Source organism: Podarcis cretensis (genome assembly GCF_951804945.1).
Source record: "Podarcis cretensis genome assembly, chromosome: 12".
Classification (NCBI taxonomy): domain Eukaryota; kingdom Metazoa; phylum Chordata; class Lepidosauria; order Squamata; family Lacertidae; genus Podarcis; species Podarcis cretensis.
Window position 1 is genome coordinate 35,964,678 of NC_137181.1, and position 12,455 is coordinate 35,977,132.

A 12,455-nucleotide genomic window follows, 5' to 3' on the forward strand; every position below is an offset into this window, starting at 1 on the left:
TTTCTGGATCAGTCCCACGTAGATTTCTGTTCTGATGTAAGATGTGCATTTTTAAGGCTCTGGAAATGTGCTGAAGTTGGGTAATGGGGATGGCTGAAAGTAGTGGGAGGAAGAGAAGGATGTAAAAACTCCATACTATAGTCTTTATAAGTTACTTCTAGCTTAAGGTTATCAGATTTTTTTCAATGAATCTGGGGACACTTTTCAACGTCAATGGATTTTGTATGGGGACTGGTTTGTAAATCCGGGGACTGTCCCCGGGAAACGGGGATGTCTAGTAACCTTATTCTAGCTGCTTTCTATAGGTTCTGCCGTGGCCATGGGGAAACCCGTCCCCCCCCCCCCCCCAGGTCAGGCCAGGTAGCACCAGAATCTCTTCATCCCCAGGTAGGCAGTTGGACTGTCTGTGACACCTAGATCTTCCTGGAGGCAATCGTATGGTATCTGATGAACATCCTGGAGAAGGAGGAGACGAAACAGTGATGTAAAATTTACACTTCAGAGTCTATAGGGGTACTAAGCTGTGTATCTCATGTTTAATCAACATGGCACTCTGCTTTTGACTGTTGTTACATAAACATTTTTCTCATGGATCATGTCTTGTTTTAGGTTCTGCTGATATGGAAGAGGATTCAGGATATAATAAAGGTACACATACTAATATTGTTTTACTTCTTTAACGCTGAATTCATGAGCTGACTTGTAATTCTTTCTGCCCACAGTTGTTAGCTGCCATGTTGAAGATGCTATAACATTTTGGGCACAGGTAAGGTTAAGATTGTGGGAAGTGATGAATGACTAACTGAATAAAGTGGGATCAGGGCAACTAACTAATTATTAAATTTGGCAAAAGCAAATCTTTGCCCATATTTTTATGAGCATGCCTTAAAACTGTACCCCTTCTTATATTAGTAGTGTAAAAGGCCTTTCATATAAATGTTGACTTCAAGTTTAATTTGTGCCGTTCAGGATATTAATAGACATAGCGACATATTGAAGACTAGCCGTTCTCTAGCTGAAATCTGTCCTCTAGCCAGCCCAGTCTTTGGCAATCCTGATCTTACCAGGGTAAGTTGTACATGTTGTTTCTTGGTTCCTATAAGTATAAGAACATCTAGTAGGCATCATTTGAATTTACAGTCCTGTGTATGCAAATCTGAAAAGTTCAGTTGTGCTTTTTGACTCGGGAAGTGGGGTTACAGTGGTAAAGATGAATTGTATCAGCTATTCAGTTGCCCATTTGGTAAACTTGGCATTTTTGGTTGAATTTGAAGGTTTTCATCTTGATTGTTATCTTTATTACAGTGGTAACACTTTTGGAATGCAGAGCTAAATTTTTTACTGTGTGTAAGCTTGGTTGACAGTATATTTAAGTGACTTCTTAAGAACTAGTGTTATACTGCATACTTCTGCATAAGTGTATGTGTTCAAACATTTAAGCATCTTCAAAAGGCAGCTCTATATCTGTATTCATGAGAAGGTTGCCTGCCACCTGAACACTACAGAATAAACCACTGAATTAAAAACATCTGAAGAAAATGGCTTACAAATACATGCAGGCTTATGAAGTGACCTGTGGTGTTTTTTTTAAAATTTGCAGATCTATGGAGGATGCTTTTCTGAAGATAAATGTTGGTACAGATGCAAAGTACTGAAGGTTATCAATATTGAAAAGGCAAGGAATTCCTACTCAGATTGATTTCCGAAATACAGTCTGCAATCTTTTAAATTCAAATCTTGGTTGATAATAGCTTGGATGCTGTCTTCCTGAAATCATTGAGTCCAAATCTTACTTGATAGTGCTATTTCATGTTGATGGTTTCAAGTCTAATGATGAGCCTTGCTTGATCAGGCCTAGCTAATCCAACATCTTTCTGCCTAGTTTCTGTACTAAACTTTAAGGAACTGCTAACTTGGATTTTAAGTAACAGGGCAGAAACTTCTCAAATAACATAAGATTACTGTCATTTCTTTGGGCTTTTTAATTCTATTTTTAGTAGCTAGATGTGTGCAGAAATACTTCCTATAACTAAATTATTTTCTGTAAGTGCTTAACCTTCTTTAATAGTGGTTGCAGATTCCTAACTATTTCTTTAGTTAAAGTTGTATGCATGTAGGAATGCAAAGACAACTGGGGAGTGAGGCCCCTTGAACTCAGTGCAGCTTACTTCCAGGTAGACATAATGTACTGTGAACACCGTAAGCTGTAACTCCAATAGGCAATTGGTTCTTATTTATTTGTTTTACTGGTTTTTGTTTTATTACAGTGCCAGGTATTATATATTGACTATGGAAACTCTGAGGTTCTCAATAGATCAGAAATAGTTGAGATTCCAGAAAACTTGCAGTTTCCTAGTGTGGCAAAAAAGTACCGACTGTGGGGATTACAGATTTCAGCTAATCAAGATTTAAATCATTTTGACCAGGTGAGGCAGACTTTTCACATGTGTATGAACAGTTCAGCAATCAGGAATGTAAAAAGGCAGTTGATTTCTGTTTTAACCTGTCGTGTTACAATCAGTGCTGTGGTTCAGTTTCCACCAAATGCTATGTTGTCCATCTTGCTGTCTCCTACTTAATTTATGTAACTATTTACATAGGTTTAACATAATTATTTCACACAGTCCATTTCAGTGTAGAGGAAATGTCAAAACAGTGTTTAGAAAAGAAGTAATTATGAATCGGTTGCAATCTTAAAAAACAACAACAAAACCCCAAAGAAGATTACAAACAAATACCAATCATAGTCCCTGGATTGGATTGATTTCTGTTCTGAATTTCAAGCAGAATTGCAAACAACAGCTATTCCTGTTCCCAATGGAATTCTCAAAACATACCTTGGTGGTCAAGCAATTTCCATTGGAGTAGAGGGAATCAAATACAGTTCACACAATGGACGCTCGGGTTGCGAACGTGATCCGTGTAGGATGCATGTTCACAACCCGCAGTGTCCGCAACCCGCAGTGGTGTGTCTGTGCATGCGCGGGTTGCGATTCGGCGCGTCTGTGCATGCGCAAAGTGCGATTTAGCGCTTCTGTGCATGCGCAACTGCCGAAACCTGGAAGTAACCCGTTCCGGTACTTCCAGGTTTTGGCAGTCCGCTACTCGAAAAAATGCAACCTGAAGCGTCTGTAACCCGAGGTATGACTGTATTTGAAACCAGGAAGAAAAACACCTGCTTGATTTCTTCATAGTTGCCAAAGACTGCAGTTTGCCTGGGTTCTGTGTTCCTCTAGAAATCTTGCAATAAGCTGACACTTGCCTTTTCACTGTAGAATTTAGGTTTATAGATGTAATATTATATTATGTTCCCTTTTTTGATTATGAAGTTTGTCATTTCAAACTAAGTGGCCCCATTCACATGTCCTGTTAAGCCATGCTTTATGGTGGTGTGTCCAAGCTGCAGTGCACCTTGGGTGTGTGTGCTCCATTTTAATCATCCTATATGACCAAGAGGAGGATTTTGGAGCATTGCTTCTGTTTTTACATAACCACAGTTTTCTGTATCGTCCGAACTGAGAGCTTTCGTTAATACTTATCATGATGAATTCTAACAAGCCAACTTCGTACCCCTTGGGTTGAAGTTGGTGTGGCATTCATACAGAGCCCCCGGTCGTCTCATGGACTATTGACCCATACACCACTAATCCACTGTCACCAACCAGATCCTCCCCAGTAAATCACTTAGTCTCAGTCAGGTTCTTAAGTTAACAAAGAAGAGTGTAGTTTATTGCAGACACAAATAAACTTTAACTGCATTCAAAACGTTACTCTTTACCTTCTTAGTCTTATTTTATTCTGTCTCTAACTCTTCTACCTCCCCTCACACAAGAACCAGCTGCACTAACTGTCTCTCTAATTCCAACTGTCTGCCAACTGCTTTCCCAACTGCCTTTTCCCAACCAACTAACTAACTAACTAACTAACCAACCTCTGGCTAAGCCCTTTTATAAACAGGTAGGCTCCGCCTCAGGCTTTTCTATTTGTCTACCTATTAACTCTTTCTCTCCCCCTGTACAGACATTTTCAAACGAATGGGCAAATGCCATAGTTGGCTTGTTGGAATTGAACTTTATTTAGTGTTACCAAAGTTTGTTGTGCCAAACCATACAACAAATTGCAATTAAGGGAAAGTTATAGCAGAAGTCGTTGAGTTCCTCCTCACAGCCATGCAGGATGGGGGAGTGTGTGACACCAAGGCTCACTGAAGCTCATTTATGTCACACACACCATTTTCTTGCTATCTGGATTATTATTGCATTTGGGTTATTACTGCATTTTTCATTAAGTGTCGTCAGCCAATTTTGGTAAGTGGACAACACAAGTGTCAAATTAATGCTTGAGCTGATTATAAGAGTGGCTTTGTGTATTCTTTATTCAAGTTACAAAAATGCTTGCCACACCTTTGCATACCTGACTTTGTTTCTGCTAACCCTGAGTTAGGCACCGAAAGCAATGCAGATTGGTAAAGCCACAGTCCTGGATCTTGAAAGGATTTATCAGCCCCTTTATAGCTTCTGAGGTTTTAACTGAGCACAGCCCATACATTTCCCAGGTTTCTCTGAAGCCGTAAACTTGATTTCCAAAAATCAAAAATTAGATCTATCTGCGCCTGTTAGATAAATTTGCACAATTGCAAATTACATAACAAACTATTTCATAAACTTTTCCGAACTTTCCCCTCCTTTTCTTTTTTGCAGGCCAGGAGATTTCTGCATAGCTTGATTTTTGAAAAAGAAATAAAGACGAGAATTAAAGCCACGTATCAGGATGGTACCATTGTGGCTGAAGCAGAGTGTGGGCTACTGGATGTTGGGGAAGAAATGGCCAAAAAAGGATTTGCTGAAAGATGCAAGTCTCCTGTAAATAGTAATTCCTGTGATACAAAAATGGATTCCTCTCTCTGCCAGTCCAGGAATGCAAATTCTCCAGCTCCAGTGTGGTCCAGCAGAGCCAGCTCTCCATTAAGCAACAGAGTAGGCATGGGCTTTGGTGACAATCCACCGCTGAATGGAAGGAATGAGAAAAACGGTGCAAACCATGTGCCTTTTATTAAGTAAGTCACCGTGGGAAAACATTTTCTGATGTAAGAAGTGGTTTGAGATGAAGTCCAATACAACATGCTTTTGAAGGATGCTGGGGGCTCCTGGCCTTGAAACCATGGCCTTTTAACTGGAAGCTCTTGCTTTAAAACCCCTGATTGTGCTGGGCTGGTGCCTGTTATGTTGTGGTGAAAGGCATTCCACACATGTCCAGAGGCACTTTTTAATTCAAGGTGTCAGAGCTGCCTCTAGGTCCTAGCTCACAGAGGACCAACGCCAGGCTGTCATTATGTACAAAAGTCTTTATTGAGGTTTAGTTTCCATTTCAAAGCCGCAGCGCGCAGCTCTACGTCTTGAAGCCTAGACCGGCGAAGTCCCGTCTGAGTCTCCGCCCCTTCCACACCAGTTTAAGACTCTCGCCTTGCTCCACCTCTTCCTAAGTTCCTTTCTCCTCTGGGCCCTCCTGCCCGCTGGGGTTTCATCCTTTCTGGACTCTTCTGACGCTGACCCCCCTGATTCTTCCCCCTCCTTCCGGCGGGCTTTAGGACCTGGTTCCCTATCCGGGCTACCTGCTGTGCCGCTCGCCTGTACATTTGAACTTGGCGCGCGCGCCCAGCCGGCAACCTTCCTCTTGACCGTTCCCTCGCTCTCCGATGGAGGCGTGGCCAACCCTAACTCATCTTCTCTCGCTGGTGGTGAATACGTTGGCTCTGATACCTGGGACTCCTCCCCCCCACTACGCTCTGGTGGGGAAGCTGGTCCTGATTTCCAACTGCTGCTCTGGGAGTCCCCGCTGGCCCCTTGCTTCTGGGGTGTCCCCCTTGGGTCTCCCCTTGCCCTGGCCATAGGCGCCCCCTTCTGTGAATCTTCCGATTCGCTGGAGAGGCTCATGGAATCTCTCGGGCTGCTGTCATCTTCTCCTACGCTGCCCTCGGATTGCTCCCCCTCGCTCTCCATCTCCTCCCCTCCCTGCGCTCCCACTGAGTCCCTGACACAAGTGATCCAGTGCTTAAACCTCTGAGGCTGCAGATTGGTTCTGAATTTTTGTTATGTTCTGGTTCCCTGGTCAGTGTGCAGGAGGAATCCAGATAACCATTGGTCAGCTGCTCCCAATGTCTCGGACTGGTAGGGACATGTGACCAAATTTTGTGCTAACTAGTCAGCTCCTGAGTCACTCCTCCCAAGTCATTTTGATGCCCCCTGCAGAAATACAGTACTTGTTCAGCTCTCTGCTTCACCACCCTTAGCTGTGTTGTTCTTGGCCCTCTTTTATGCTAGTCTTTATTTTTCTCACCACCTGTATATTTGTCATTTCCTTTGCTCTTGCTTTTCCTCTTTCCATCCAAACATTTTTCTTGGTTTTTTGGTTTTTTTTTGTTCGCTCTCCCCGCCCCCTTTTCTCTGGCCATAGTATTGTTGGGAAATAAATGTCTGGTCCTGCAAGAAGATAGGTGAATTAAACGTGATGCGGTCTAAAGCAGAGATGGCTAAATAAAGACACAGGTGCCGCAAGCAAGAGCAGTGGGAGACATTGCTGGGACCCTCCATGCTGCTGCTGCCATCAGGGGCTGGTTGGAGTTGAGAAATAAATAGATGTAATTCTGGCTGCAGAGGCAGTTTGTGATTCCAACCGGGTTTGGGGTTGACATTTCCTGCTTCTGATTTAGTACGCCAATCTAGTGTGGCACCATCTTTGAATGAATACCGTATTTTTCGCCATATAGGACGCACTTTTTCCCTTCCAAAAATGAAGGGGAAATGTGTGTGTGTCCTATGGGGCGAATGCAGGCATTCGCTGAAGCCTGGAGAGCGAGAGGCGTCGGTGCACACCAACCCCTCTTGCTCTCCAGGCTTCAGGAAGCTATCCGCAAGCCTGCGGAGCCCGGCAGAAACTCCCACGGGCTCCGAAGGCTTGTGGATAGCTGCCTGCAGCCCGAAGCCCGGGGAGCGCGGCACTGTGCACCCCGGGCTTAGGGCAGCTATTTGCAAGCCAGCTATTCCTGCCGAGCGCCGCAGGCTTGCGGATGGCTGCCCTAAGCCCGGGGTGCGCAGCGGGCTACAGCGCCGCGCTCCCCGGGCTTCGGATAGCAGCAAGCTCCGGGAACAATGGCGAGGTTGAGCGCAACCTCGCCATCGCTCCCGGACCTATAGGGCGCACCGACCCTATGGGCCGGTGCGCCCTATAGGGCGAAAAATACGGTAATTCATGGCAGTGCCCTCATCTGGCCAACAGAGGACCTCCATGCCTAGGCTAGAGACATTATGAAATGACAACTAATTTGCACCTTTTCTTTTTTTAAAAAAAATCATATTTATTAAGTTTTTAACAAGAAGAAAAAAGATTACAAAACAGTACACGGTGAACAACAAAACACAAGAGAAATACAAAAACCAAATTTTAACATAAAAAGATAAAATGAAAAAATAAAAATCCCTCATTCTGATATCTTATCATTCATTTGCTTATTTTCATGACTTCCTCACGCCTCCCTTTTTTGTATTCCAGTTAAATAGTTAGTTCAGCAAATCCATACCCTCTTTATTTACTCTTAATTTACCGTATTTTTCGCCCCATAGGACGCACCGGCCCATAGGACGCACCTAGTTTTTTGGGGGGGAAATAAAGGGAGAAAAATTATTTCCCCCCCAGGTGCTCTGCACTAATCCCGAAGCTTGGGGCGTGCGGAGTTCAGCGCGCCCCAAGTTTCTGGGTGCCGGCAAGGTCTCCGCTAGCCGTGGGAGAGTCGTGCGGCTCTCCCACGGCTAGCGGAGCGCTGCGCTAATCCTGAAGCTTTGGGCATGCGGAGCTCAGCGCGCCCCAAGCTTCTGGGTGCAGGCAAGCTCTCCCACGGCTAGCGGATAGCTTCCTGAAGCCTGGAGAGCGAGAGGGGTCGGTGCGCACTGACCACCTTCGCTTTCCAGGCTTCAGCGAAAGCCTGCATTCGCCCCATAGGATGCACACACATTTCCCCTTCATTTTTGGAGGGGAAAAAGTGCGTCCTATAGGGCGAAAAATACGGTACTCTTAGTTCTTTGTCTTCACCTAATATAACTTCAAATTTTCGTCTAATATCAATCCAATTTTACATACTCCTATTTTACCTTATTGCTAAAACCACTTCATTTCATTCCAGCATCATTAACATTCAAAAATTTTATAGTGTTTCTGTAAATAATCTTTGAATTTCTTCCAGTCCTCTTCTACCAACTCTTCTCCCTGGTCTCGGATTCTGCCAGTCATTTCCGCCAATTCCATATAGTCCATTACTTTCATCTGCCATTCTTCCAGAGTGGGTAAATCTTGTGTCTTCCAATACTTCGCGATGAGTATTCTTGCTGCTGTTGTTGCATACATAAAGAAAATTCTGTCCTTCTTTGGCACCAATTGGCCGACCATGCCCAGGAGAAAGGCCTCTGGTTTCTTCAGAAAGGTATATTTAAATACCTTTTTCATTTCATTATAGATCATCTCCCAGAAAGCCTTAATCCTTGGGCACGTCCACCAGAGATGAAAGAATGTACCTTCAGTCTCTTTACATTTCCAGCATTTATTATCAGGCAAATGATAGATTTTTGCAAGCTTGACTGGTGTCATGTACCACCTGTATATCATTTTCATAATATTCTCTCTTAGGGCATTACATGCCGTAAATTTCATACCAGTGGTCCATAACTGTTCCCAGTCAGCAAACATAATGTTATGTCCAACATCTTGAGCCCATTTAATCATGGCAGATTTTACCGTTTCATCCTGAGTATTCCATTTCAACAGCAAGTTATACATTCTTGATAATATCTTAGTTTTGGGTTCTAAAAGCTCTGTTTCCAATTTTGATTTTTCCACCTGGAAACCAATTTTTTTATCTAAGTTGTAAGCCTCCCTTATTTGAAAATACAGTGGTGCCTCGCAAGACGAAATTAATCCGTTCCGTGAGGCTCTTCGTATAGCGGTTTTTTCGTCTTGCGAAGCAAGCCCATTGACAGCTTAGCGGATTAGCACTATTAGCGGTTTAGCGGCTTTTAGCGGATCAGCTGATAAGCGGCTTATCAGCGGATCAGCTGATAAGCGGTTTAGCGGCTTAGGAAAAGGGGGAAAAAAGGGGGGAAAACCCGCAGGAACTCGCAAGACATTTCGTCTTGCGAAGCAAGCCCATAGGGAAATTCGTTTTGCGAAGCGCCTCCAAAACGGAAAACCCTTTCGTCTAGCGGGTTTTCCGTCTTGCGAGGCGTTCGTCTTGCGGGGCACCACTGTAGTGGAGCCAGTCTCGCACTTTATCTTTAAGCTTCTCAAAGCTCTGCAATTTCAGTTTATCAACCTCCTGTTCCAAAATCTCCCAATATTTTGGCCAATTGGCCTCCATATTGAGTTTTTTCAGAGCCTTCGCTTCCATAGGTGATAGCCACCTTGGGGTTTTGTTTTCAAGTAAGTCCTTATATCTTATCCAGACATTATACAATGCTCTTCTGACAATATGATTTTTAAAAGCCTTATGCACTTTGACCTTATCATACCACAGATATGCATGCCACCCAAAAGCATTATCAAAACCTTCTAAATCCAAAAGGTCTGTGTTCTCAAGAAGCAGCCATTCTTTCAACCAGCAAAATGCTGCTGATTCATAATAAAGTTTAAGGTCTGGCAGGGCAAATCCACCTCTATCCTTTGCATCCGTTAGTATCTTAAATTTTATTCTGGGCTTCTTGCCCTGCCAGTCAAATCTAGAAATGTCTCTCTGCCACTTCTTGAAACAATCCATTTTGTCTAAAATTTGCAATGAATGAAACAGCAACAACATTCTTGGCAATACATTCATTTTTATGGCAGCAATTCGGCCAAGCAAGGAAAGCTTCAAATTTGACCATATTTCAAGATCCTTTTTCACCTCTGACCAGCATTTCTCATAATTATCTTTAAATAGATTTAAATTCTTAGCAGTCATATTTACCCCCAGGTATTTCACTTTTTTGACCAATGTTAAACCTGTCTCCATCTGAAACCTCTCCTTCTCTAACAGTGTTAGATTTTTCTCTAAAACCTTAGTTTTTGATTTATTCAGTTTAAATCCTGCCACTTGACCAAAATCTTGAATCAGTTCCAATACTCTTTTAGTACTAGATTCTGGCTCCTGTAATGTTAATACCAGATCATCTGCAAAAGCTTTCAGTTTGTATTGTTTAGCTCCGACCTGTACCCCTTTAATCAAATGGTCCCTTCTAATCATGTTTATCAAAACCTCTAGGACCAAAATAAAAAGCAATGGGGAAAATGGACAGCCTTGTCGTGTCCCTTTTTCTATCTTAAATTCTTCTGTCACCACGTTGTTGACTATCAGTTTAGCCTTTTGTTCTGAGTAAAACTCAGTTTTCAGTATAAGTGTGATATAAGCTTCCTTCCACGACTCTGGCGCCTTTTTCCCTTCCAGAATTTCATTGCATACCTCCTTCAGTGGTCGAATTAGCCAATCTTTCAGGGATCTGTAGTATTTGGAGGTTAAACCATCAGGTCCTGGAGACTTGCCCAGCTGCATATTCTGAATGGCACCCTCCACCTCCTGTTCTGTTATTTTATAGTTCAACATTGTCTTATTTTCTTGAGATATTTTTTGTAATCCATTTGTTCTTAAAAATTGGTCTATATCACTCTCTTTCTGTGGCCCTTGTGTATATAATTGTTTAAAGTATCTCTGGAAGCAATTTCTGATCTCCAGTGGGTTATGTATATTCTTTCCTTCCACTTCCAAATTTGTTATAGTATTAAGTTTTTGTCTCTTTTTCATCTGCCAAGCTAATAGTTTCCCACATTTGTTGGCCGATTCAAACGTCTTTTGTCTCATCTGTTTGATTTTCCATTCTATTTCTTGATTTGTCATTTTCATATATTGTGCTTGATATAATTTAATTTCTCTCAGGATTTCTTGTGACTTTGGTTTCGCTCTTAATCTCTTCTCGCCTTCTTTTATTTTATCCAAAATTTTATCTTTTTTCTCATTTTGAGTTCTCTTCTTTATTACATTCTGTTGAATAAAAAACCCTCTCATGACCGCTTTACTTGCATCCCAGATTACTCTTTTTTCAACATTAGTTTTCATATTTATCTCAAAGTAGTCTCTTAAGGTATTTTGGGCCTTCTTGGTAATCTCGAGATCTCTAAACAGGGTGTCGTTCATCCTCCATCTGAAGGAACCAATTGGTGTTAGTTTCATCTCCAATCTCATAGGATTATGGTCGGAGCATGTTTTAGGGCACTAATTTGCACCTTTTCTGCCACTGCCACCTCTTCAGCAGTGCCTGTTTTGCCCTTGGGAAATCTGGTAGTTATCTGTGGCTGCAGAAGGCTTCCATTTCCCTGGTATATTGAGAGTGCCCTTTAAGGATAGCATTAGGGGGAACATGTGCAATAAAGGTGGTCTTTACCAATTAAGCATCTAAGCCAGCTTTCGCCACTCTCGTGCTCTCCATATATTTTGAACCTACAACGCCCATAATCACCAGTCAGCATGGCTATGTTGGCTGGAGGTGATGAGTCGAAATCATTTGGAGGGCACTAGTTTGGGGAAGGCTCCTCTAAGCTACATTTCCCACTTAATGGTTAACACTGGTCTGCTTGTGGAATCTTGAGGACTTGGAATCTCTTGAGGTCTTTCTTGAAGTCATGTATCAACTTCATATTTATTTTTCAATAGGGAGAAAATGGTGACTTGCGACTTTAGAAGGGTCTCAAACATTAGCTTGGAAAAAATAAAGCAAGACCAGAAAATGATAGAGGAGAATGAAAAGTTGAAAGCGGAGAAAGAGGTTCTAAAAATGAAAAATGAGGATCTTCTCCATCAGTGTGAAGAACTGGAGTCAACGGTTAAGAAGCTTACTTGTGATCTGGAGGTACAGCTAACAGATTGATTCTGCATCCCAGAGATACTTAACAATAGAGTTGGCTTGCCCGTGAGGCAGGGTGAAGCACCCACCTTAGGCAACGGAAGCCCAAGAGGCAGAGCTCTGCCCACCATACCACTTCTGTCACCACCAGAATGCCCTGTTCTCACCAGTGAGATGGAGATGTTCTGGCATGTTGCTGCTCCTCTTCCCTGCCCCCAGGGCAGAGAAACCGAGCAGCGACACCATGTGGAACAGCTTGGCTCCTGCCGAGTTCAGCAAGAGCTGGGGTGTTTCTGTGTGTAGCGTTGCCACTAAGGCTGGGCTGCCCCTGCTTAACTGGTAGCCTTACAATAGTGATCTGGGTTCTCCTGTTGATGATATAACTGATACACAGGAGATTTAATTCTTCTGTGCTACTTGAAGAGGAAATAGTTAAAGAATGGTTCTCCTCCCCACTGCCCACCCTTTTATGGTTCCCATTTCCCATGCCTCCTATCATGGTCGCCACCTTGTTTTCCTTCAGCAGACAGGAATGCTGGC

The 12,455-nt window shown here is 42.9% G+C and overlaps 1 protein-coding gene and 1 long non-coding RNA gene across 9 annotated transcripts in view; one reads left to right on the forward strand and one right to left on the reverse strand.

Annotated features, from left to right (window-relative positions):
- Window positions 1-12,455, reverse strand: part of LOC307199932 — a 121,368-nt gene that overhangs the window by 15,023 nt on the left and 93,890 nt on the right. The window lies entirely within an intron of this gene.
- Window positions 1-12,455, forward strand: part of STK31 (serine/threonine kinase 31) — a 39,480-nt gene that overhangs the window by 2,519 nt on the left and 24,506 nt on the right. For 7 of the 8 annotated variants that reach the window (XM_079947985.1, XM_079947983.1, XM_079947982.1 and 4 more), the window contains exons 2-8: window positions 610-648; window positions 723-766; window positions 970-1,068; window positions 1,601-1,675; window positions 2,268-2,426; window positions 4,701-5,056; window positions 11,726-11,921. In XM_079947985.1, the coding sequence (XP_079804111.1) occupies window positions 621-648; window positions 723-766; window positions 970-1,068; window positions 1,601-1,675; window positions 2,268-2,426; window positions 4,701-5,056; window positions 11,726-11,921 (957 nt within the window). In that variant the 5' untranslated portion in view covers window positions 610-620. Of the gene's footprint in view, window positions 1-609; window positions 649-722; window positions 767-969; window positions 1,069-1,600; window positions 1,676-2,267; window positions 2,427-4,029; window positions 4,308-4,700; window positions 5,057-11,725; window positions 11,922-12,455 lie in introns of those variants that run through there. The other variant, XM_079947988.1, reaches the window with a different exon arrangement.